The 26,793-nt window shown below is 40.3% G+C and overlaps 1 protein-coding gene across 5 annotated transcripts in view; it reads right to left on the reverse strand.

Moving 5' to 3' along the window:
• The window catches only part of zzef1 (zinc finger, ZZ-type with EF hand domain 1), a 303,511-nt gene that overhangs the window by 247,002 nt on the left and 29,716 nt on the right, over window positions 1–26,793 (reverse strand). For 4 of the 5 annotated variants that reach the window (XM_059972943.1, XM_059972940.1, XM_059972944.1 and 1 more), the window contains exons 2-12: window positions 23,251–23,395; window positions 14,268–14,462; window positions 11,705–11,885; window positions 10,791–10,990; window positions 8,143–8,353; window positions 7,874–7,990; window positions 7,031–7,209; window positions 2,179–2,280; window positions 1,837–1,928; window positions 1,223–1,371; window positions 340–451 (exon numbers count right to left, since the gene is read on the reverse strand). In XM_059972943.1, the coding sequence (XP_059828926.1) occupies window positions 340–451; window positions 1,223–1,371; window positions 1,837–1,928; window positions 2,179–2,280; window positions 7,031–7,209; window positions 7,874–7,990; window positions 8,143–8,353; window positions 10,791–10,990; window positions 11,705–11,885; window positions 14,268–14,462; window positions 23,251–23,395 (1,683 nt within the window). The remainder of the gene's footprint in view (window positions 1–339; window positions 452–1,222; window positions 1,372–1,836; window positions 1,929–2,178; window positions 2,281–7,030; window positions 7,210–7,873; window positions 7,991–8,142; window positions 8,354–10,790; window positions 10,991–11,704; window positions 11,886–14,267; window positions 14,463–23,250; window positions 23,396–26,793) is intronic. The other variant, XM_059972942.1, reaches the window with a different exon arrangement.

Raw genomic sequence — 26,793 nt, forward strand, 5'->3', positions numbered from 1 at the left:
CCACGGCGCCAAGGCTGTGAGGCTGCCCCCGACTGCCTGTAAGCAAACAAATCTCAAGGTTGTATAATTTAAACATTCTTTGATAATAAATATACTTTGAAACTTCAATAAATGGAACCACCACAAGCTGCAGGCTCTCCACTAAGTTGCACACAACCCTGACTTGGAAATACATTGCTGATCCTTAACGCTGGAACTCCCTCTCCAACAGCGTCAGACAGACTAGAGTGTATAAGGTTGCGGTTTATCAACATACCTTCAAGAGCAATTAGAGATAAAGCAATGGCAAGTACGCCCCTTTATATGGCAAAAAGATGGAAACAATAATAGTGTCCTTACCTTGCTGATTCGACAGATCGGTAATTTTATTTCAGTCTCATTCCATTCATCGTCCAGTTCAAACCACCCAACAGGTTCACCTTCATCCAAGTCAACCTTCTGATCACTGTTTCTGTTGTATAGTTGAAAAACCAATAATAAAATCTAATAAAATGTCACTTGCAGAGACAGAGCTGCCCTTCAGTGACAATAATTAAAACAATTATCAGCTACAATTAGTGACTTTAATTTAAAAAATAAACTAAAACAGACAGAAATGATCATAAAAAGCATCCTATGTGGATGCATCACTGCTTGGTGTGGCGGCTGCTCTGCTCTCAACCACAAGAAACTGAGAGCTGTGGACACAACTCAGCACATCGTGAAAACCAGCTTCTTCTCCAGGCTGTCTACGCTTCCCACTGCTTGCTCCACTATTGAATTCCATGTGGGCTCCAACATCAGAGCAGATCCAGGAACACCTCAGCAACTCTCAGGCAGCAAACTTCAGCATTTGCCTGATCAGTATCAGCAACCGAAACCTGCTGACTGCATCCGCCAGAATTTCCCAAATTCTTCAGGTCTTTGGACAATAACAGCATCTCACCCTCAGTACAACTGCTTGATGGATGAATCTACCAATAAAAACTTTAAATTGTTTTGTTTACGGCAGCAGCAGTAGTAAAAAAAACGTACATAATTTCACATACAGACTACAAAACACAGCAAACTTCAAGAATGCAACTTGGAAATTATCTAATGTGCATTTTTAGCACAGTTTGGCATACTGTGGCAATGCAAAATGTAGTTGGTGCCAAGAAACTAATCAAATGATAAACTGCAGCAGATGTAATTATGTAAAGATGTAGAATTGATACAAGACTAAACAGAAATTGTTGATCACCTTTCCTTCACAAATTGTCGAAACTCTTGTAGCTTCCATTTATTATACTTTTCAAACCTCTTGAAATGTTTCTCTGCATCAAAGGTTTCTGACTCATCATTATAAGCAAAGACCAAGCCACATTTTGCTCCTTTAGCACCATTATGGACCTGGAAGAGAAAAAATTGGAAATAATAAGCAGAACATTTGTGGTCAACCAGGAAGTCAAGGACAAAAATCATGTTTCTAATTTTGAAAGACTCAGCAACAAGATTCAAGGGTTGGGATGGGATTTGCAGCAAAAGAATATAATAGAGGCATGAACACAGGGTAGATGAAGGGCTGGGGGGGTGGGGGAGCAAATGAGAGCACGAGAGTGTGGAACACGAATGCAAAAGGAAGCTTTAGATGTAGTATTCTCCAGAACTTGGGGAATAGGATAGTGAAAGAAAACAAAATGGGAAGGAGCGTTTGGGGAGGTAGATATAGAACTTCGAATGCAAGAGGCCTTGTGTTTGAACGAGAAAGAGAACTGTCAGAAAATTAAACTATAGATGAGGGAATCATGGATTTTTCACTGTTAGGCAAGGAAAACATAGACCAGATTGCATCTATCACCACAGTCAAGCACTCACCTTAACCCTGATCCGAGTGACCTGGATGGCTAACTTTGTTCTTGTTGACAGAATAAAGCTGGCCTGTGTATGGCCAGCCTCTGACAAAAATCCTGCAGAAGCCAAAGGGAAATTTAAATCAGCTGGCTCTCAGAGTTTAAAAAAATCATCACCACAGCTCTCAGATACAAAGGGCACCAACCAACTCATAATCAACACCTTAACTGAAGAAAGAAATCCTTAAACAAAATTCCAGCCCTATTATCATTCACAGAAACTCAGCCCTACTCCCAAGACAATGAATGTCTCTATTTCTTTTTCCACTTCTCCACCCTGATTCGAAACAATATCTGTAATGTTTACCATCTCCCAGCAGTGACTCATAAAGCACAGCAGTGGGTCCAAATCCTTTCTCTTTTCCTTCTTTGGCATCACAGGCCTCCACAGTCAACTGAAGTGGTTTCCCTGTGGAAAGAGTTACAAGTCTCAAAAACCATTTCTCCATATTTATTCTACATTATTGCAATCATACATCTTTGCAGAAGTTAACTTAAATAGTAAACAGGCACAAGTAGTACATCTTCAATGTGCAAAAGTACATGCTCCACCTTAATACAGGTAGCAATACCAATGTCCCACAAACTGCTGAGAGAAATTCGTCCAGCAATATAAATTGAGACAATATTATTGGGAGAATTCTCCAGCAAGTCTACAAGTGATACCATGTGAATTAACATGTTACATACAGGCATGTGATGCACTGGGATTTGCTTTATCATTCCATTGAAGATGAAGTGTAGCACTTTCTCAGTCCTGCAGTGAAGGAGCAAGGTAGATATGCCCAAGCACAAGATACTATGGGTGCCAGAGATGTTTCAGTTAAACACAAATGATGGAATATTCAAGTGGGCAGGTAGTATCCCCAGAAAAAGAAATAGAGTTAACAGTTAACTTGATTTCTCTTTCCACAAATGCTACTTGACCTGCAGAGTACTTCCAACATTTTGTGCTTTTGTTCTCTGATCACATCTCAGAGCTTTCTGACTCAGAGGTAAGGGAGATACCAGGGAGTCACTTTGAATCAGATTTATTATTACTGACCAGGCTGTGAAATTTGTTATTTTATGGCAATACAGTGCAATATATAAATTATATTTAAATTACCACAGATTACAATATATATATATAATTAAATAAGAGGTGCGAAAAGAGAAACAAAAATAATGAGGCAGTGTTCATAGGTTGGCTCATTGTCTGTTCAGAAATCTGATGGTGGTTCCCTTACCTCCTCTCAGATGGCAGCAGTGAGAAGAGGGCACGTCCTGGATGGCAGGGGTACTTACTGATGGATGCCCATCTTTTTGAGGCATCACTTTTTAAAGATGAGTGTACAACCGATTGCACCTTTTTATAATTCTGTGCAGTGACCACTCCATACCGGTGATGCAACCAGCTTAAATGCTCTCTGTGGTACATTGGTAAGATTTGTCACGAATCTTTAACCATATAACCATATAACAATTACAGCACGGAAACAGGCCATCTCGGCCCCTCTAGTCCGTGCCGAACGCTTACTCCCACATAGTCCCACTGGCCCGCACTCAGCCCATAACCCTCCATTCCTTTCCTGTCCATATACCTATCAAATTTTACTTTAAATGACAATACCAAACCTGCCTCTACCACTTCTACTGGAAGCTCATTCCACACAGCTACCACTCTCTGAGTAAAGAGATTCCCCCTCGTGTTACCCTTAAACTTTTGCCCCCTATCTCTCAACTCATGTCCTCTTGTTTGAATCTCCCCTACTCTCAATGGAAAAAGCCTATCCACATCAACTCTATCTATCCCCCTCATAGTTTTAAATACCTCTATCAAGTTCCCCCTCAATCCTCTACATTCCAAAGAATAAAGACCCAACTTGTTCAACCTTTCCCTGTAACTTAGGTGCTGAAACCCAGGTAACATTCTAGTAAATCTTCTCTGTATTCTTTCTAATTTGTTGACATCTTTCCTATAATTCGGTGTCCAGAACTGTACACAATACTCCAAATTCGGCCTTACCAATGCCTTGTACAATTTTAACATTACATCCCAACTCCTATACTCAATGCTCTGATTTATAAAGGCCAGCATACCAAAAGCTTTCTTCACCACCCTATCCACATGAGATTCCACTTTCAGGGAACTATGCACCATTATTCCTAGATCACTCTGTTATACCGCAATCTTCAATGCCCTACCATTTACCATGTATGTCCTATCTGGAATATTCCTAACAAAATGTAGCACCTCACACTTATCAGCATTAAACTCCATCTGCTATTGTTCAGCCCACTCTTCTAACTGGCCTAAATCTCTCTGCAAGCTTTGAAAACCTACTTCATTATCCACAATGCCACTTACCCTAGTATCATCTGCATACTTACCAATCCAATTTACCACCCCACCATCCAGATCATTAATGGATATGACAAACAACATTGGACCCAGTACAGATCCCTGAGGCACACCACTAGTCACCGGCCTCCAACCTGACAGTTATCCACCACTACTCTCTGGCATCTCCCATCCAGCCACTGTTGAATCTATTTTACTACTTCAATATTAATACCTAACGATTGAACCTTCTTAACTAACCTTCCATGCGGAATCTTGTCAAAGACCTTACTGAGGCCCATATAGACAACATCCACTGCTTTACCCTCGTCAACTTTCCTCGTAACCTCTTCAAAAATTTCAATAAGATTTGTCAAACATGACCTTCCACGTGCAAATCCATGCTGACTGTTCTTAATTCCTTTGGTGACATACCAAATCTCCTCAAACTCCTAATGAACTGACGAGCCTCTTTGTAATTACATCATGATAGATCTACTGTGATGCTGACACCAGGAACTTGAAACTGCTCACCCTTTCCACCGCTGAACCCCTGATGAGGAATGGCGTGTGTTCCTTCAAATTCCCCTTCCTGAAGTCCACAATCAATTCCTTGGTCTTACTGTAACTGAATAAGGTTGTTACTGTGACACCATTCAACCAGCCGATCTATCTCACTCCTGTAGACCCCCTCATTACCATCTGAGATTCTGCCTACAACCGTTGTGTCATCAGCAAATTTATAAATGGCATTTGCACTTACATAAACCGGGTAGAGCTTTGCCAATTCCACAATGACTAACATAGGCAAATATTTAACTACAAACCCCATTTCCAGAAAAGCTGGGATATTTTCCAAAATGCAATAAAAACAAAAATCTGTGATATGTTAATTCATGTGAACCTTTATTTAACTGACAAAAGTACAAAGAAAAGATTTTCAATAATTTTACTGACCAACTTAATTGTATTTTGTAAATATACACAAATTTACAATTTGATGGCTGCAACACACTCAACAAAAGTTGGGACAGAGGCATGTTTACCATTGTGTTACATCACCTTTCCTTTTAATAACACTTTTTAATTGTTTTGGAACTGAGGATACTAATTGTAGTAGATTTGCAATTGGAAATTTTGTCCATTCTTGCTTGATATAAGACTTCAGCTGCTCAACAGTCCATGGTCTCCATTGTCTGATTCTCCTCTTCATGATGTGCCATACATTTTCAATAGGAGATAGATCTGGACTGGCAGCAGGCCAGTCAAGCACACGCACTCTGTGTCTACAAAGTCACGCTGTTGTAGCCCGTGCAGAATGTGGTCTGGCATTGTCCTGCTGAAATAAGCATGGACGTCCCGGGAAGAGACTTCGCCTTGATGGCAACATATGTCTCTCTAAAATCCTAATATATGCCTCAGAGTCAATGGTACCTTCACATACATGCAACTCACCCATGCCATGGACACTGATGCACCCCCAAACCATCACAGATGCTGGCTTTTGCACTTTTCGCTGATAACAATCAGGATGGTCATTTTCATCTTTGGCACGGAGAACTCGACACCCGTTTTTTTCCGAAAAGTAGCTGAAATGTGGACTCATCTGACCACAGCACATGGTTCCACAGTCTTTCGGTCCATCTGAGATGAGCTCGGGCCCAGAGAACTCACCGGCGTTTCTGCATAGAGTTGATGTATGAGTTCCTCCTTGCATAATACAGTTTCAAGTTGCATTTCTGGATGCAGTGACTGACTGTGTTAAGTGACGATGGTTTTCCGAAGTACTCCCGAGCCCAGGTGGCTATAATTGTCACAGTAGCATGATGGTTTCTTAGGCAGTGCCACCTGAGGGCTCAAAGATCACGCGCATTCAACAGTGGTTTTCGACCTTGCCCTTTACGCACTGAGATGTCTCTGAATTCTCTGAATCTTTTCACAACTGTAGATGTTGAAAGACCTAAATTCTCTGCAATCTTGCGTTGGGAAATGTTTCTTTTGAACTGACTAACAATTCTCTCATGAATTTTGGCACAAAGGGGTGAGCCACGACCCATCCTTGCTTGCAAAGACTGAGTCTTTGTTGGACGCTACTTTTATACCCAGTCATGATACCTTACCTGCTACCAATCAACCTGCTTAATGTGGAGTCTTCCAAACCAGTGTTACTTGAATATTCTGTGCACTTTTCAATCTTATTTTAACTCTGTCCCAACTTTTGTTGTGTGTTGCAGCCATCAAATTGTAAATTTGTGTGTATTTACAAAATACAATTAAGTTGGTCAGTAAAACTATCGAAAATCTTTTCTTTGTACTTTTGTCAGTTAAATAAGGGGTTCACGTGAATTAACATATCACAGATTTTGGTTTCTATTGAATTTTGGGAAATATCCCACCTGTTCTGGAAATGGGGTTTGTATTTTAGAAGCTACTGCTTGTTCAGTTTTCAAATATAATTGACATTATGAAGCAGGCCATTTGGCCCATCTAGTCCACCTTGACTCCCAGCAGAACAATACCATCAGCCTAACTCCCCTACAGACTTATAAGTTATTCTTTGTCAAATGATCCTTTGGATTGTTTTGAGACAACTAACAACCAGGACATCTATGAGATGTGTGGGTGAACTAGAGAACGTGGGAGACATGCAAATTCCATCAGACAACACCACAGGTCAGTGCAACCGAGCAGTAGCAGAATAGAGGTGATGATGTAGCAGGAAGATAACTGTGATAGCAAGCAAGAGGTAGCTGTATTGAGCATAACAGGCCTAATAGATTACTGCTTATACCTCTTAACTGGATAGAGACTGTTTACCATAATGAAATCAGTTTACCATATTTATGAAGCTGGTTTATTCGCACAGATGTCATTGCTGTGAGGAGATGGGTAGCTTCATATTCGGTATCTAGGTGATCACTGATGGTCAAAAGTGATGCCATCACTTTAGCCACACTTCCTCGGGCCAAAGCAAAAGCCAAAAGGGTCAACTCTGCTTCCGAACTAGCACAGCAGCTGCAATGGAAACACACGCTTCTCAGTAAAAGACTAAATACTGCTCAGGGCCGAAGGGCACGTACATCGGACAACTATTTTTACACATCTCCTCACTGACTTGCTCAATGTGATCAATTATCTCTACACTGATATTAAAAAAGTGCACTTCAAATTGTCACCAACAAAATTCAGGTGCACTCGTAAGGTATACTTCTATTCAACAAAAGACAAGGTCTAATTTATCTAATGACAACGATCAATCAATCCTTCTGGAGTACAAGCCTCTTCAATTCGGCACTTAAAATTGCCAAACTGCAATTTCAGTTGATTACTGCTTTCAGGCATTCAATCCCAACCCTCCTAATGGATGTCTTTTGCATTCCCTTAATGCGTTTTAATTTAGTTTAGAGATCCAGCACGGTAACAGGCACTTCCGACCCAACCAACCCGCACCCCACAATTACTCACATGACAAATTAACCCACTAATCCATACGTCTTTGGAATGTACAAGGAAACCCTCAGGGACACAGAGAACACACAAACTCCTTACAGACAGCGGTGGAATTGAACCCAGGTCACTGGCATTGTAACAGCATTACACTGCGACACTACCATACAACTCATGGTATTCTTCACTGCAATTCCAAAAGCCAGTCCTAGACTATCTGAACAGCACTTACCCTGCAATCTTGATGAGAAAACTGTCGACTTTCTCCAGGACATTTGCTGACATGAAGCTGGGCATCACTGTGGACCCAGTGGTGAGGGAAAGGGGTGGCATGTGTTGCAGTGCTTTTCTAAACAAACGAAAGAGATGCCGGTTATTAATTCTAAACCAATAATCACAGTTTCACAAGTTAATCACTCCAGGGAAAATCATAATCAGCATAGTACATGAAGCATGTAAATTGAGATAATCTGTGCAATTATAAAATTCTAAACTACTTACTGCGTAATTTGGAGGACACTTTGTGCCAGGTCTGGATTCGTTTCTACAGAAGCCGTCACCAATGTTGTTAATAAGCTCAAATACCAAATTGCAGACGCATCAGATACAGATACTCCAGGTTTCTTCATAACCTGATATCCCATAGTCTTGAGCCCATGAATCCTTGTGTCACAGCCATCACCATGACAACGCTTAATATTTATCTGTACAACTTAACAAAAAAATTAAAATATTAATTTCACTGCATTCTATCCTCTTCTTCTGATTCTACATCAATAACTTGAAAGTAATACTGTATCTAATGCTTAGCTATGAAAATCCAAGAGCAAATAAGAAACCTAACTTAAAATGTCACTCACCCAAAATCAGGCAATCTTTGAAATGTACAGTGACAATTAGGAAATCATTTCATGTCATATGTCCTGCGTATTGTTCAGAGTGAATAAACAATTGACATGAATTTACAGATGTGGTCTTTCAGTTCCATTCACCCTGCATTTTCATGCCTAAAAGTTTGCACTTGATTTCTACAGCCAGTTCTGCACTGATACAATGCACACTACTTTCCACTTTGTCACTATCTGCATGCTGTTCCACAAGTGTAATACTTTGCTTTTTAAATTCCATGGGCAGAAACACATGGGCTCAAGATATGCATTTCATTATGTATCGTTGCTTCTTAAATCAGATGGTATATTCAGTGCTCAGATATATTTATACTATTAGTAGCATATTAATGAGTGTATTATGCAGTACATTGCTTAACAGTGCTCTTTATACTCTGATGTTAGCTGTGTACCTTTATTATTTCAGCAGGTAAAATCAAATCTAAAACTGTAATTCCCTACAGTAGTGTTTAAGGAAAGGTGGTTGGATAATTTTGGATCAAAAAATGCAAAGGACAGTACCTAGTTGAGTCAGTGTTGACCAAAGAGTCATCAAAGAGCTAGAAAATATTCAAACTGGAACAGAAGGGTCAAGGATAGAGTGTACATAATAAAAAGAAACTGCACTTTGAGCAAAGACCTCAAACAAGCTGGAATTCTCACCCTAAAAGTCACAATATTTAGCCATAATTATTGCCAAATATTTAGTTATTTTAGGGCTTAATAAAACTATGATCTGACATTCAATATCATTTGATTAGAACAATGTATATGCACCAGAACAATGCAGTATCAATAATCACATTTCCATAAATAAAAATTACTTTAAAATGTTTTCTGATAAGCTTGTCCTAGATTTTACAAAAGTATCTTTCAAGCTTCAGCTAGGGCAAAAGAAAGATTTTTAATGCAAGTTGTTACAGCCAAAACAATTGGTTTTCTGACTCTTTGAAAAAAACAGCACATCTATGCTGTGTTCTGTCTGAACTGTTCATGAGTAACCATGAGTTAGTAACTCAGTTGGTAGTTCACTAATTCGTAACAATCTCTTATATCTTCAAAAGATATATCAACTGTTCGATATATAGTATGCTATGAAACTGTAAATATGCAACTTCAAAATTTAAAAATGTAGTCAAAATGTTTCTTCAACTTTTGAGTTGTTGGGATACTCCAAATCCCAGGACAACTAAGTTACTACAAAAAAAGGCAGCCAAAATGTTATACAAAATGCATTTTCGGTTCATCAAAAACAATCATGTTGAATAAATAATATTTGGATTTTCTCTATGATTTAGCAGCATGCAGGCTTTCCTTAGAAAATAAAGCAAAAGATAATGTGCCATATGCAACACTCTTAATGATGTGCATAATTCTCCACAAATTTCTGGTGCAGAATATGAAGAAATTAACTAATAGAAACAGAAAAACAAAACAAAGCTATTCAGCCATCATACCCACACCTGAAACTACCCTTGCCTTTCCCCAAGAACTTGAAAAGTTTCCTTTCTTAGAAGGCAATATAATAAATACTTCTGTTGTAATACAAAGCTTACTACAGTTCCACACAGACCACATTCATTTTATACTTGTATATATTGACAGACCAAAAAAGATGGATAGACAGCAACTGAACTGTGGCACTGCAGGAGATGCAGCCATCCCATCCAGGCACGATTCTGATCCTGGGGATTCTTTGTGGAGCTTGTCTGTTCTATGTCCATGTGGATTCTCCCTGTCCTGTTTCTTCCCACATCCCTTAGATTTGGTGCTTGTTCGGTTATAGGTCTACTGTTAATTACCCCTAGAGTACAGTAGGTAGCTAGCACGAACATTAAGGGCTGTTAATTAGCATGAGCAAGGGAGAGTGAGAACTACAAATGACTGGTTGTCCTCATACGCTAAGAAAATAGAAAAATTAATATGAGAAATGATGTTTTCACTTGTCACTACCAGCTATAATAACCAATTGCAAAATGTTTCTTTTTTCATTAAGATAATGTTTGAAATAACTGTCAAAACTAAAGGAATTAAACAAGTATTTTCACAGTTAAAAATATTTCCTATATTCTCAAGTTAGTTAAACATGGTGATATCAAACTTAATGTAGTTTCCATCTATGGTGTAAAAAGCAATTTTCAGATTTCACATCAATATGACAAATATGACTGGAACAACCTCAGATCAAGTGTGAACTACTTGCTTAACAGAAGACAATATTAACAAGACCTATTGTTATGTAACAAAGAAAACTACAATTACATGGGTGATTGATGTTTGCATTTTCCAGCAATGTAATGTATCCAGTCATATTACTGGGAATACGAACATCACGGATTTCCTGCATATAACTAGGATTTCTCCCCAACGACACAGTCACCTGCTGTGGCATGTAACTTTGATCACTAGCCGACACTGCTATTGACAAATGCTTCAGCACAACATCGGGTTTTATGCGCAACCTGCAAGAGAAAATTAAAATTCATTCTTCCACGTCCATTTCTTCTTTAAAAAGCAAGACACAAAGAGATATTTATCACAGGGCACAATGATGAACAAAGCCAGTTCACCATGAGGGCAGAGTTTCAGTTTTGTTTTTATTCCATATCTTCTCCATGCCCTCTTTAATTCCTCAGAGATTTCTAAACTCAAAGTTTTTCATTCTGAGCAGGAAGAGGCAGCAGGAAAGGAGAATCAACATACAGCACCATGACACACCGTTTACCAACTCGTGAACAGAAATTAAGTGCTAGATAGAGAATCAAAGCAGAAATTGTTAGAAACATTCAACTCAATCAGTTTCTGTGAAGAAATCAAAACCTCTGAACTCAACACTTCTTCAAAGTTTGAAATAGATAAAACAAACCTCTGAAAAATTATGTAGTAAAGACAGAGATATATAATAAGTGTCCTAACAATGAGTCTTCAATCTGAAATGTTACTCGTGCATAGATAGCACCTGGCCTGCTGAGTGTTTCCAGCCCTTTTTATTTTCCATTTCGCCTAGAGATTTTAGTTTAAATTAGTCTCTTATAAATATTAACATAATATATAATGCTCTTTTCACATTTTTACCAAAATAGCATAAAAGGATTAAGTAGACAATCAAACGATTAGTAGTTCAAACTACACTTCAGAATTTAATTTCTTTTCTTTGTCAGCACTAGTCTGCTCACCTGATCCAGTGTGAGCACGAGCTCCCATCTGACTGCCAGTAGGAGGTTGTTTCTCCATTGGTCATCTTGTCAACATCAGTTGAATTTGAGGAAGCTTCCAAGGTGGTGTAGCACTTGGTTACTACCTTCAACTTATCCAACTCTCTTTTACCATTCATATCTGTTGAACATTGAATTGTTTCTGCGAGATATAAGGAAATACATTAGTTATAATACTACACAAATAAAGAGACTGCCAAATTAGGAACTACTAGTGTTATTTTCATTTGAGACTCAGCATAGTTTTGGCTTGAGTTCCAGCACAACACGCGTGGAATTTGAAAAAAGTGACTAAAAGTACTCAATCCAATTGAGTTGGATTGACCTCAGATGTAACTATCAACTGTTTCTCTTTTATGAGCTTGATGTCCAGAGCAGATGGCCAAGTCATCAACTGAAGTAAATCAAGATTTAAAAATAGAATTGCTGAAGGTTATGTCTTGCTTGAAAAATGGAGGCTGCTAAATGCTTCCCAACATAAGCAACATAGTTGGCCAAGCTCTTCACTTCAAACATGAACATGATTTAGACTTCATGTCTGGAAATGAAATGTTTGCCTAATTCTGCTGGTTATACACCAACCTTCCTTCTTCGTGCATGTATGTCAATAGTCTTCAAAACAATACACTTCTTTCACCAAGTGAGAAAAGGTTAAAATTATCCCATCAGTGATCACCACATTCAGTGAAGCCTAGAGGAAAAGGGTCTACAAAACTGAGTTGCCAGATGTGTTACTGTTACTAATCACATGATGAATTATCACTGTAAAATGAGCGGACATTCAACTTGTATGTGCTTTGCTATTCCATTAGATTGTAACTAGCCTATAGCCAAACTTAAATTCAGCCAAACTTAAATTCTGCTGTTTCCCTTGACACTTTTGCAAAACAAAGATCTCCTAAACTTGGTCTTTAAAACTCCATTAACGGAGCGATAGAATGATCGAAGCAGGCCCTCTGACCCAACTCATCCACGGTGCCCACCAGCTCGCTTTACTTGTCCATGTTTGGTGCATCTCCCTCTAAACCAGGGGTTTTCAATCTCTTTTATGCCTTGGACCCCTATCATTGAGGTTTGGTGGACCTCTGTTGCTCTAAACAAGAATAATCATCTTTATAAATCTTTCTTTATAAGAATCTGAAACACAAGATCTCTGCACAACCCACAGTGTCACTGTACCATCCTAACCTATCAGTTACTGATTAACCAGTCCCACGAACATAGAATTTTCATCTAAAATATCTAAGTTATTCCCCACTCTTAGATCCTTTCAGACTCCAAGCTGTAAGCTGACAGCCCAAGATTCATTTCACTTTCTTGCCTGAAATGTGATTTGTTTCCTTTCACTCCTCCACTCAGTCTGCCAGTTTGCACGCGCCCACGTTACTTCCTTTACGTACCTGTCTCCTTTCACACTCTTTTGGCTTGTCGCCAGCATTTACACACAAACAAATCTTACAGAATGTGCTCCATTTTAAAAATAAATCAGATGAATACTAACAACAAACCACAAAATAAAGATTCATGGCACATAATTCATGTTGAAAGGAAGAGAAACTGAAGGATGACAAAACTGGATTTAATCCATGCGAAGATATAAAACAAAGAGGAAGATTGTCCCATCATCATACAGATTTTTCTAAGCTACATTACAAAGATGCTTGATATTTAAGTCGGTAAACAGAAGGCACCTCATTGACCAAACATAATAGTATTTCTCATGTTATTCTAGTGTGAAACTCATTGTCCAATGAAGAGTGAATATGCTAAGGTATTAATTAGGCAAAGCTTGTCAGGAAAAGATCCTCTGCTTCACTTACTGAACACAAAGCAGTTTAATATCTCAGGTCCTGAAACAAAGGTTTTCCCAATAAAAAAACTGCAAGACTGCATCCCACTAACAAGAACTTCTGCTGAAAGGCTCTTGTAAGTGAACATCTAAGATTATTCTTCAGCATGGAGGTATCACAACTACATTTTCACTTTAATTCAATACCACAACAATTTTTATAAAATGCAAATTCAACAAGTCATAAATAGCTTTCGTTATAAAACTGATCCAATAAAAAGTTCAAAAGTACTGCTAACTCATGATGCACATTCACTCTGTCTCCAAGAGAAAATGGACAGGTTCAGAATTTGACATATTTACTCTGTAAACTGGACTTCCCTGCATGGAAAAATTAATTTTAAAGGATTTCTACTTTTTAAGAAATTGAGTTATTTTCATGACACTGTGAACATGATCAGCACTCAACATGCGAGTCAATTAAGTTAATGTTAACTTGGACAAATGCATAGTGGATTCCAATAACCACAGAGCCAGAACTCTGGTATTCTCAAAAGAACCCTAACCATTGAAATACTTAAAAGATATTTAGTCCAAGTAAGAATCTTCATTATTAAAACCGTTTTCAAATTCCAATTGCTTATTGTTGCAAAAGATAATTGAGTCCAACAACATTAAGATTCACTAGTGCTCTTTTCACATGATAGAATTCCACTTGAAGATCTGACAACTTACCGTTCTTTTTCTCTAACAATTGCTTTAGACAATCCTTCAAAACGGAGGAACGCATGGCACAAATGTTGTTATAGCTGTCCATCATGGGAAATGGGATAGCATTACTTGGGATTCTGTTCCTGTGGAGGAAACGCAAGATTTTTGCAGCGTGAACACCCATGCGTTCCTTATTTTTTGAAAAGATGTCAACAAATCCTAGGAGGAAAGGGGAGAAATAAATACACGCAAATAACAAGCAAACAGCTTCTAAATCAATGAAATGTACATAAGAATTAGCAAATACATTTAGAGACACCAATTCATGAAAAGAGATGGCTCTAAAAGAACACAAGAGATTCTACAGATGCTGCAAGTCCAGAGCAATGCACACAAAATGTTGGAGGAACTCAGCAGGTCAAGCAGCATCTATGGTAATGAATAAACGGTCAACATTTCATGCCGAGACCCTTCATTAGGACTGGAAAGGTAGGGGGAGAAGCCAGAATAAGGTGGAGGGAGAGGAAGAGTACAAGCTGGAAGGTGATTAATGGAAAAAGCAAATGGCTGGAGAAGGAATTTGATTTGGAAGAGGAGAGTGGAGAAAGGGAGGGTGGGCACCGGGGGAAGGTGATAGACAGGTGAGAAGAGAAGGGGTAAAAAAAATCAAATTCAAGGTTGTTTAATGTCATTTCCTGTACACAAGTGTAAGGAGAACAAACTAATTGTTAACACCAGATTCAATGAAGTACAAAAAAATAACGTTAAGATAAAGAACAGAATAATCATAATAAAAGAACACACAATAAATACACAGGATAGCTGATACACATAAGGTAGCTTATATATGTAGATTGATTGTATGTCCATAAAGTGACTCTAAACTGTACATAAGATGACTGATGGTAATAATAAATTTGTGGGTGGAGATGTTGATTCTCCTTACTGCTTGAAGAAAGTAGCTGTTTTTGAGTCTGGTGGGCCTGCCATTGGTGATCTATAGTCTCCTCCCTGATGGAAGTGGGTGTGATCCTTCATGTTGTTACTGGACCTTTTCCTACACCTTTCTGTACACTTGTCCTTAATGGCAGGTAGACTAGTGCTGATGGGCAGTTTTGACTACCCATTGTATTGCCTTCCTGTCCACTGTGGAGCAGTTTCTGAACCAAGCAGTGATGCAGCTTGTCAGGATGCTCTCTACTGTGCATCCGTAGAATGACGTATCTATGGATGTGCAAAGTCCAGCTCTCTTCAGCCTCCACGGAAAGTAGAGGCACTGGTGATCTTTGCTGACTGCGTAGGATATGTCTTGGGACCATGAGAGGTTGTGTGTGATGTAGTTTAAAAATACGTGTAGGTTCCACTGCTGAGCCACTGAGGTAAAGAGCAGTGTGAGGGGTATGAGTTCCTCTGAAGTTGATAACCATCTCCTTTGTCTTGTTCACATTAAGAGGTGATTTGCCTGGGGTGTGGGGCCGAGTAGGCAATTGAAGAGGAAACGGGGAAGGGGAGAAATTACTGTAAATTGCAGAAATTGATGTTCATGCCATCAGTTTGGAGGCCACCCAAATAGAATGAAGTGTTGCTCCTCCAACCAGACAGTAACCTCATCATGGCAAACTGGCCATGGTCTGTCACTGGAATGGGAATAGGGATTGGAACCGGAACTAAAATGGGTTGACCACCTGGAATCCTGCTTTTTGAGGATCGTGCTCAACAAAGCATCACTGGGCCTCAGTGATGCGGAGCAGGCAGAAGCAAGGGCAGCTTCTATATCCTAACAGATTCCCAGGTGTCTGGGGCCCTGAATTGAGGGGAGGGGTGCCAGCTGGGAGAATGGACAAGGGAATCAAGAAGGGATTAACTCCTGCAGAATTTGGAGGTGCTAGGGTCCCCATTGAAGATGGCAGAAGCTGTGGAGAATGATGTATTGGATGCGGAGGCCCATGGAGTAGTAGGTGAGGACAAGAGGAAGTCTATCACAGTTAAAGCTGCAGGAAGATGAGGTGAGGGCATATGTCCAGGGAAAGGAGCTAATGGTGGAGGAAGGGAAAACCTGTTCTTTGAAGAAAGACATTTCTGATGTCCTGGAGAGGGCAGACTTGTCCTGGGAACAGATGAGGTGGAGACAAAGGAACTGAGAAAAGAGAATGGCATTTTTATAAGAGACAGGATGGAAGGCATATCGTCAAGAGAGCCATGGGAGTCAGTTGGTTTATAAAAGATATCGGTGGACAGATTGTTTCCAGAGATGGAAACAAGAAGATCGAGAATGGGGAGAAAGGTGTCAGAAATGGACCAAGTGAATTGAAGGACAGGGCGGAAGCTGGAGACAAAGTTGATGAAATTGATGAGCTTAGCATGAATACATGAAGCATCACCAATGTGGTTATCAATGAAGCACAAAGGGTTGAGGAGCATTACCAGGGAAGGCTTGAAACATAGACTGTTCCACATAGCCAACGAAAGGGGCAAGCACAGCTGGAGACTGTGGCACAAATCCAAGCAGAAAGAAAATTTTACTTTTTTTAAAAAAGGAGTTGGCGTGAGTAAGAACATAAATAGTTACAAGAATCCGTTTTTCTTCGCTGTCTGTATATTTTATTTACAACATATGTTCTGCATGTTGCTGTCTGAGTTTACATGTTGCTACATGTTTTTTATTGTACGTAATCCCCATGTACAAATTGCTCCTAAGAATATCTCTAGTATATTGACTGGATCATTTTAAATACCATTTTGGTATTCTGAATTGTAGCCAATCATCTCTTTGTAACAATTGGAGTCCAGTGATATGCAGGAAACATGCACCATTTCTCAGCTGCCTTCTATCATTTCATGTGGATCTCTCTGTTGTATCAATAACAGAATGTGGGCCAAATAGCACATATCTGCTGTATAAATAATTTGACATTTGTAACACAAGGTAGTCTAACTAATGGAACCTGCAGATCAAAAGGAGATAAATAATGTGTAGTTTCTAAGAAAACACTCCAAGAAGCATCTATATTTAACATCCTTATTTGATATGAGCTCAGCCAAAACACTGATGTTACCACATCAAAGTTAAATTTATTTTCAAACTTCAAAAAAGTTCAAAGTAAAATTTATTATTGAGTACATACATGACACCACATGAAGCAAGGCAGCTGCAAATGGAACAGCAAAGGATTTCCGGAGCGAAGGCATTTTACTACTCGGGGTAAAGACAGGCAAGACTGCACAGGCGCGTGACGTCAGCCAGTAGAGCGGGAAAAGTTTAAAAAGACTGCCATATCCAGCAGGTAAAAGAGTGAGAGGGTAGCAGAGTGACAGGGCTTTGCCGGTAACGGGACAAGGCGAGGTAGGTTTACTTGTGTTAATTGCGGAAAGGAAGTATGTGTGTGAGGTCGGTGTTCTGTGCTCAGTGTCAAACATGGGAAGTCCTGGAGTCTCTCAGCCTCCCAGATGGCCATATCTGCACCAGGTGTGTCGAGCTGCAGCTCCTAAGGGACCGCGTTAGAGAACTAAATGACCTTCGTCTGGTCAGGGAGAGCAAAGAGGTGATAAAAAGGAGTTATAGGCAGGTGGTCACACCAGGGCCACGGGAGACAGACAAGTGGGTCACAGTCAGGAGCGGCAAGGGGAATAGTCAGGCACTAAAGAGTACCCCTGTGACTGTACCCCTGAACACTAAGAACTTCTGTTTGAGTACTGTTGGGGGGAAAGCCTACCTGGGGGAAGTGGCAGTAGCCGCGCGTCTGGCACAGAGTCTGGCCCTGTGGCTCAGAAGGGTAGGGATGCAGTAGTGATAGGGACTCTATAGTTACGGGATCAGACAGGTGATTCTGTGGACGCAGGAAAGAAACTCGGATGGTTGTTTGCCTCCCAGGTGCCAGGGTCTGGGATGCTTCTGATCGTGTCCATGACATCCTGAAGTGGGAAGGAGAACAGCCAGAGGTCGTGGTACATATTGGTACCAATGACATAGGCAGGAAGAGGGAAGAGGTCCTGAAAACAGACGACAGGGAGTTGGAAAGGAAGTTGAGAAGCAAGACCGCAAAGGTAGTAATCTTGGGATTACTGCCTGTGCCACATGACAGTGAGTATAGGAATAGAATGAGGTGGAGGATAAATGCTTGGATGAAGGATTGGAGCAGGGGGCAGGGATTCAGATTTCTGGATCATTGGGACTTCTCTTGGGGCAGGTGTGACCTGTACAAAAAGGTCAGCTTGCACTTGAATCCCGGGGGACCAATATCCTGGTGAGGAGGTTTGCTAAGGCTACTGGGGAGAGTTTAAACTAGAATTGTTGGGGGTGGGAACCAAACTGAAGAGACTGGGGAAGAGGAGGTTGGCTCACAAATAGAGAAAGCTTGGAGACAGTGTCCAAGGGAGGATAGGTAGGTGATAGAGAAGGGACGCGCTCAGACCGACTGTTTGAGATGCATCTATTTTAACGCAAGGAGTATTGTGTACAAAGTGGAGGAGCTTAGATTGTGGATTGGCACTTGGTGCTATGATGTGGTGGCCATTACAGAGACTTGGATGGCTCAGGGACAGGATTGGTTACTTCAAGTGCCAGGTTTTAGATGTTTCAGAAAGGACAGGGAGGGAGGCAAAAGTGGTGGGGGCGTGGCATGCTGATCAGGACAGTGCCACAGCTGCAGAAAAGGTGGATGTCATGGACGAATTGTCTTTGTAGTCTCTGTGGGTGAAGGTTAAGAACAGGAAGGGGTCAATAACTCCATTGGGAGTTTTTTTTTTAGGCCACCCAATAGTAACGGCTACTATAGATGGCTTGGAGTTTGTTAGGTGTGTTCAGGAAGGTTTCTTGACACAGTATGTAGATAAGCCTACAAGATCACAAGACAAAGGAGCAGAAGTAGGACATTCGGCCCATCGAGTCTGCTCCACCACTCCACCATGAGCTAAACTATTCTCCCATCTCTCTAGAGGAGAGACTGTACTTAATTTGGTATTGGGAAATGAACCTGGTTAGGTATCAGATCTCTCAGTGGGAGAGCATTTTGCAGATAGTGATCATAATTCTATCTCCTTTACAATAGCATTGGACAGAGATAGGAACAGACAAGTTAGAAAAGCATTTAATTGGAGTAAGGGGAATTTTGAGGCTATCAGGCAGGAAATTGGGAACAGATGTTCTCAGGGAAAGGTACGGAAGAAATGGGACAAATGTTCAGGGGATATTTGTGTGGAGTTCTGGATAGGTACATTCCAATGAGACATGGAAGCTATGGTAGAGTACAGGAACCATGGTGTACAAAGGCTGTAGTAAATCTAGTCAAGAAGAAAAGAAAAGCTTACAAAAGGTTCAGAGCTAGGTAATGTTAGAGATCTAGACAATTATAAGGCTAACAGGAAGGAGCTTAAGAAGGAAATTAGGAGAACCAGAAGGGGCCATGAGAAGGCATTGGTGGGCAGGATTAATGAAAACCCCAAGGCATTCTACAAGTATATGAAGAGCAAGAGGATAAGATGTGAAAGAATAGGACCTATCAAGTGTGACAGCGAGTAAGTGTGTATGGAATCGGAGGAAATAGCAGAGGTACTTAATGAATACTTTACTTCAATATTCAATATGGAAAAGGGTCTTGGTAATCATAGTGATGACTTGCAGTGGACTGAAAAGCTTGAGCATGTAGATATTAAAAAAGAGGATGTGCTGGAGCTTTTGGAAAGCATCAAGTTGGATAAGTCACCAGGACCAGATGACATTTACCCCAGGCTACTGTGGGAGATGAGAGAAAAGATTGTTCAGCCTCTGGCGATGACCTTTGTATCATAAATGGGGATGGGAGAGGTTCTGGAGGATTGGAGGGTTGCGGATGTTGTTCCCTTATTGAAGAAAAGGAGTAGAGATAGCCCAGTAAAATATAGACCAGTGTATCTTACTTCAGTGGTTGGCAAGTTGATGGAGAAGATCCTGAGAGACAGGATTTATGAACATTTGGAGAGGTAGAATATGATTAGAAATAGTCAGCATGGCTTTATCAAGGGCAGATCATGCCTTAACAGCCTGAATGAATTTTTTTGAGGATGTGACTAAACACATTGATGAAGGAAGAGCAGTAGATGTAGTGTATATGGATTTCAGCAAGGCACTTGATAAGGTACCCTACGCAAGGCTTATTGAGAAAGTAAGGAGGCATGGGATCCAAGGGGACATCGTTCTGTGGATCCAAAACTGGCTTGCCCACAGAAGGCAAAGAGTGGTTGTAGACAGGTCATATTCTGCATGGAGGTCAGTGACCAGTGGTGTGCCTCAGGGATCTATTCTGGGACCCCTACTCTTTGTGATTTTTATAAATGACCTGGATGAGGAAGTGGAGGGATGGGTTAGTAAGTTTGCTGATGACACAAAGGTTGGAGGTGTTGTGAATAGTATCAGAGGTTACAAAGGGACATTGATAGGATGCAAAACTGGGCTAACAAGTGGCAGATGGATTTCAACCCAGATAAGTGTGAGGTGGTTTATTTTGGTAGGTCAAATATGATGGCAGAATATAGTATTAATGGTAAGACTCACGGCAGTGTGGAGGATCAGAGGGATCTTAGGGTCTGAGTCCATAGGACACAAAAAGCTGCTACGCAGGTTGACTCTGTGGTTAAGGCGGCATATAGTGCATTGGCCTTCATCAATCATGGAATTGAATTTAGGAGCCGAGAGGTAATGTTGCAACTATATAGGACCCTGGTCAGACCCCACTTGGAGTACTGTGCTCAGTTCCGGTCGCCTCACTACAGGAAGTCTATAGAAACCATAGAAAGGGTGCAGAGGAGATTTACAAGGATGTTCCTTGGATTGGGGAGAATGCACATAAAAACAGGTTGAGTGAACCCGGCCTTTTCTCCTTGGAGCAACAGAGGATGAGAGGTGACCTGATAGAGGTGTATAAAATGATGGAAGGCATTGATCATGTGGATAGTCAGAGGCTTTTTCCCAGGGCTGAAATGGCTGCCACAAGAGGACACAGGTTTAAGGTGCTGGGGAGTAGGTACAGAGGAGATGTCAGAGGTAAGTTTTTTTCTTTTTTTTTTTTACACAGAGTGGTGAGTGTGTGGAATGGGCTGCCGGCAATGGTGGTGGAGGCGGATACGATAGGGTCTTTTAAGAGATTTTTGGATAGGTACATGGAGCTTAGAAAAATTAGAGGGCTATGGGTAACCCTAATAACTTCCACGGTAGGGACGTATTCGGCACAACTTTGTGGGCCGAAGGGCCTGTATTGTGCTGTAGGTTTTCTATGTTTCTAAAACCCTGAGATTCTTTTTCTTACGGGCATGCTTAGCAAATCTATAGAATAATTGTAAACAAGATCAATGGACAACAAACTGTGCAAATCCAAATATAAATAAATGACAATAAATAATGATCATGAAATATCAAGATAAAGAGTCCTCAAAGTCAAATCATTGGTTGCGGGAACACCAGAAATAGAATGTGTAATATCCCCTTTTGTTCAAGAGCCATACGGTTCGAGTTCTTGAATCTGGTGGTGCGAGTCCTGAGGCACCTGTGCTTTCTACCTGATGGCAGCAGTGAGCAAAGAGCACGGCCTGGGTGGTGAGAATCTTTGATGACAGATGCTGCTTTTCTATGGCAACTTTTCATGTAAATGTACACAATGAATGGGAGGGTTTTACCTGTGATGTACTGGGCAGAATCCGCTATCTTTTATAGGATTTTCCCACTCAAGGGCACTGGTGTTCCCATACTAGGCCATAACACAGCCAGTCAGCACACCTTCTACCACACATCTATAGAAGTTTGACAAGGCTTTTGATGATATGCTGAATCTCCACAGACTAAGGGGCCACCATGCTTTATTTGCAATTACATTTATATGATGGGTCCAGGACAGGTCATCTAAGATAGTGACACCAAGGAATTTAAAGCTACTGACCCTCTCCACCTCTGATGAGGACTGGCTCATGGACCTCTGGTTTCCCTCCCCTGAAGGCTACAATCAGTTCCTTGGTCTTGCTGACACTGAGTGGTTGTTGTTATTACACCACTGAGCCAAGTTTTCTGTCTCCCTCCTGTATGCTGGTTGAGCCCACAACAGTGGTGTCATCAGCAAACTTGTTGGAGTTGTCCTTATCCACACAGTTTGAGGAGCAATGGGCTAAGTACACATCCCTGCAGTGCTCCTGTGCTGATGGAGTTTGTGAGCCAGATGTTTTTGCCAATCGGAACTGAATGGGATCTACAAGTGACAAAATCTAGGATTCACAAGGAGGTTATTGAGGCCCAGTTCTTGGAGTTTACTGATTAGTTTTGAGGGGATGATCTGTAATTGATAAAGAGCATCCTGATGTATGCATCTTTGCTGTCCAGATTTTCCAGGGTTGTGTGAAGAGTCAATGAGGTGGTATCTGCTGTTACTCTGCTAGGTAAGTTGGAGCAGATCCAGGGCGCCACTAGACAGGAGCTGATCTGTTTCAACACCAGCCTCTCAATACACTTCATCACTATGGATGCAAGCGCCACTGGGTGATAGCCCTTGAAGCAAGTTATCACACTCTTTTGGGCACCAATAGAATTGAAGCCTGCTTAAATTTGGTGGGAACCACACACTGCTGGAGCGAGAGGTTGAAGATATTAATGTACACATCAGCTTGCTTGCTCGTGGGCCTCTGGTTTCCTCCATCTGCAGCCAATAATCAGCTCCCTGGTCTTGATGACATTGATTATGGGGTTGTTTTCTGGCACCACTCTTCAATCTCCCTCCTATATGCAGATTCACCACCACCCATGATTCAGCCAACAACAACAGTGCCGTCAGCAAACTTAAATACGACACATGAGCTACACAGTCACAAGTATAATGTGAGTAGAACAGGAAAAACCCATTAGACTGTAAGTTCTGTACAGTTCAAAGTAAATTTATTACCAAAGCACATACATGTCCCCAGATTCATTTCCTTGTGGGCATCCACAGTAAATACAAGAAACACAGTAGAATCAAGATGTTAATCAATATACCAATCAGGCTCCCCTCACCTGGAGTTAGGGAACATCCTTGTAACTGTCGAATCACATGACTTAATTCTCCCCGCAGATTAGCTCCGCCAGAGGTTTTCAGTGACTCCAACATGTTCTCCACAGCAACTGTGCCATCTCCCTCTGCATCAAACTGAGCAAACGCCTGTTAAAAAATACTGCCAAAATTGACACAGCAAGGTATCGTCAAGGCTGCAAGTCAAAAGACCTAAGGCCATTAAGACATGGGAAAAGAATTAGGCCATTTAGCCCATCCAGTCATTCAAGCATGACTGATTTATTACCCCTCTGAATCCCGTTCTTCAACCTTCTCCCCATAACCAGTGAACTCTATTAATCACAAACCTCTCAACCTCTACTTTATATATACCCAATGATTTAGCCTCCACTGCAGTCTTTGGCAATGAATTCCACATATGCACCACCCTCTGGCAAGAAGAATCCCTCCTCATCTTTGTTCTAAAGGGACACCCTATTCGGAAGTTGTGCCCACTGGTCCTAGACTCCTCCTCCCCCTCCCCGATTAAACATCCTCACCACATCCACTGCCTTTCAATATTCAATAGGTTTCAATTAGATTCCCTCCCCACCATTCTTCTAAACTTCAGTCCAGGCCCATAGCTCCTCATGTGATCCCCAGGATCATTCTTGTAAATCACCTCTGGACCCTCTCCAATGCTGGCATATCCATAAGGGGCCCAAAACTGCTCACAATTTCTCCAAGTGCAGTCTGACCAATGCACGAGTCCCTTTTCAACTCTGACTTCTGAATTTTCTCCCCGATTAGAAAATAGTCTTCTACCATAATGGATGACCATATACTTCCCCCTTCTTTACTGGCACACCACAGTTCGTGCGGTTCAGAGCTGTAATTTATTTTTTTACTCTCTCTGCTTCTCTTGCAATATTTATATATCTGTGCACTTGTAATGAATCAAATTGAATTTCAGTTTATTGTCATTTAGAAACCACAAATGCAATGCAGTTAAAAAATGAGACAACATTCCTCCAGAATGATATCACAAAAGCACATGACAAAACAGACTACACCAGAAAATCCACATAACGTCAGGTCACCAGGAGACGCTCATGGAGTGAGTACTGTTTCAGATTCGCTCCATAACCTTTACTTTTCTTAACCTATGATCACCCTTATTTAACTTACTTTTACCTACACCAAAAGATTCTTGCTACTTTTTTGGACTTATCTTTAAGAGTGTACTGTGAATTTTGAAGAAATGAGTACAGAAATGGCTTTGAGATCTAAAGGGCGAGACCCTGGGAAAGATTCTAACGGGAACCGGAAGAAGAAAAAGACTGATCCTAAGCGTACTGAATTGACTTATGATGTGTTATTGGAGCTTTTAAATAAAAAATTTGAAGAACAACAACAAACTTTCAAACAAGATTTAAAGGCTTTCCAGGATTCTATGGATAAGACTGATTCAGTAGTTAAACAGCAGCATGCTCTAATTGCAACTTTGCAAGAGGACGCTCGGAAGCGAGACTTGATAATCGAAAAACTGGAGTAGAAATTAGCTTCGACGATTAAACAGGTGGAAACACTTAAAGCCAAGAGTGTCGACTTTGAAAATCGGTCCAGAAGGCAGAACTTATGCATACTTGGTCTCCTGGAAGGTATCGAACAAGGGAACCACTCTTAAGTATTTTGCTCAACTTTTAAAGGATGCATTCCCTTCTGTATTCCCAGACAGTCCTCCGTTACTCGATCGTGCCCACGGAATTATGCGCCGATCATCAAGTTCTTCATCTAAACCACCTGTTGTAATTGTTCAATTTCATCATGTGCATGTCAAAGAGCAACTTATTCGTGTGGCTCGGCGTTTAGGGATGGTTAAATTCAAAGATTTCGAGTTTAGATTAGTGGAGGATTTTAGCCCAGAAGTAATGAAGGCAAGGCTTCTTTTTAAACCTCTGATGTCCGAATGTTATGAGAAAAATCTAAAACCAGCTCTTTTATACCCTGTAAAGATTAGAATCTCGCCTCAGAATGCACCATGGCATGTTTTTCTCTCCACATCTGAAGCTCGAAGCTTTCTGGATGAAAATTATCCTACTGCTTTGGACTCTCGTTTCTAATAAATGAGTGATTTTGATCGTTACAAGATCATTTGTGTTTCCAAAACCAGATTTTGTTTCTGGCTATTGGTGTAGGTTTATTCTATATTTTATATTCTAATTCAAGTTTTTTTCGACGTACTAATCTTCTTATTTTACTTACTTTAACCACTGTACTTTATTTTTGGTCATTATTATTAACCCTTCGAAGGTGAATTTTTTTAATGGTTTGATATATATCCTTTTCATTTTTTGTGTGCCTAAGATGGCAGTTTCTTCTCTAAAATATTTTTTCCTTTTTAATTTCACCATTTTTTTTCTCTCGTCTTCTTCCTATAATGCATTTCTTATCACATTTTAACCTTTTTTTTGTTTGGGTTTTAACCCGATTTATAAGTTACTAGTGTTTATATTCTTTTTGGTTTTTTTTTACTAGCAATTATATTAAGAAGTTTGTTTTAGTATAGCGATAATTACTTTTTTGGAGTTTGGGTGGATCTTTTTTTTTCTCTCCTTTATATATTTGGAGTTGCCTTCTGCTGACATGGGGGTAGATTTAGTATCATTCTTTTTTTTTCCCAGCCTTCTCCAGGCTCGGGATGCACTTTTTCTTCTTGGGTGGGGGGGGGGGGGGGGGAGTTTCTTCTCTAAATCTATCGTTCTTTTTACAAGTTTTTTTATTTGGGCTGATTTTAAACTACTAAAATGTCCGCGATGTCGTCTCTTCCGGGTCCGCCCCTTATTTCTGTTCCTCTTCCGGGTGCATGAGTTCATAATTTGGTTAACTCTTTATATACCAAAGGGTTGATTTTAGAAATATGGCTCAGACCATTAATTTTGTCTCTTGGAATACTAATGGCTTAAACCATCCAATTAAACGGAAAAAGATTTTCAAAGTATTCCAAAGACTGAATGCACATATTATTTTTGTACAAGAAACTCGTGTGAAGAAAGTGGACAATCAACGTTTTTTTAGGTTTTGGAGGGGTCAACAGTACCATTCGAATTCGAATGCCAAAGTAAAGGGAGTTTCAATTCTTATTGACTCCTCAATCACATTTGTCCAACACAATATTATTTCGGATCCGAATGGTAGATTTTTGTTAATTACTGGGTTACTTTTTAACAAAAAGGTTGCTATGGTTAATGTTTATGCTCCAAATGTGGATTATCCCAATTTTTTTAAGTCCTTATTTACTTCTCTACCTAATCTAAATGAATATATGTTAATAATGGGTGGTGACTTTGTTGCTTAAATCCTTTGCTGGAAAGATCGATATCCACTCAGACTTTATCCAACAAGTCAGCCACTTACATTAATTCTTTTTTGACTGATAACGGAATTTTCAATGTTTGGAGATTTCGGCATTCTAAGGACAAAGAGTTTCCATTTTTCTCGCATGTTTATCATTCTTACTCGAGAATTGATTATTTTTTTATTGACTCTTGTTTTATTCCATCTGC

This window comes from Hypanus sabinus, chromosome 6 (assembly GCF_030144855.1).
Source record: "Hypanus sabinus isolate sHypSab1 chromosome 6, sHypSab1.hap1, whole genome shotgun sequence".
In the NCBI taxonomy this organism is placed as follows: domain Eukaryota; kingdom Metazoa; phylum Chordata; class Chondrichthyes; order Myliobatiformes; family Dasyatidae; genus Hypanus; species Hypanus sabinus.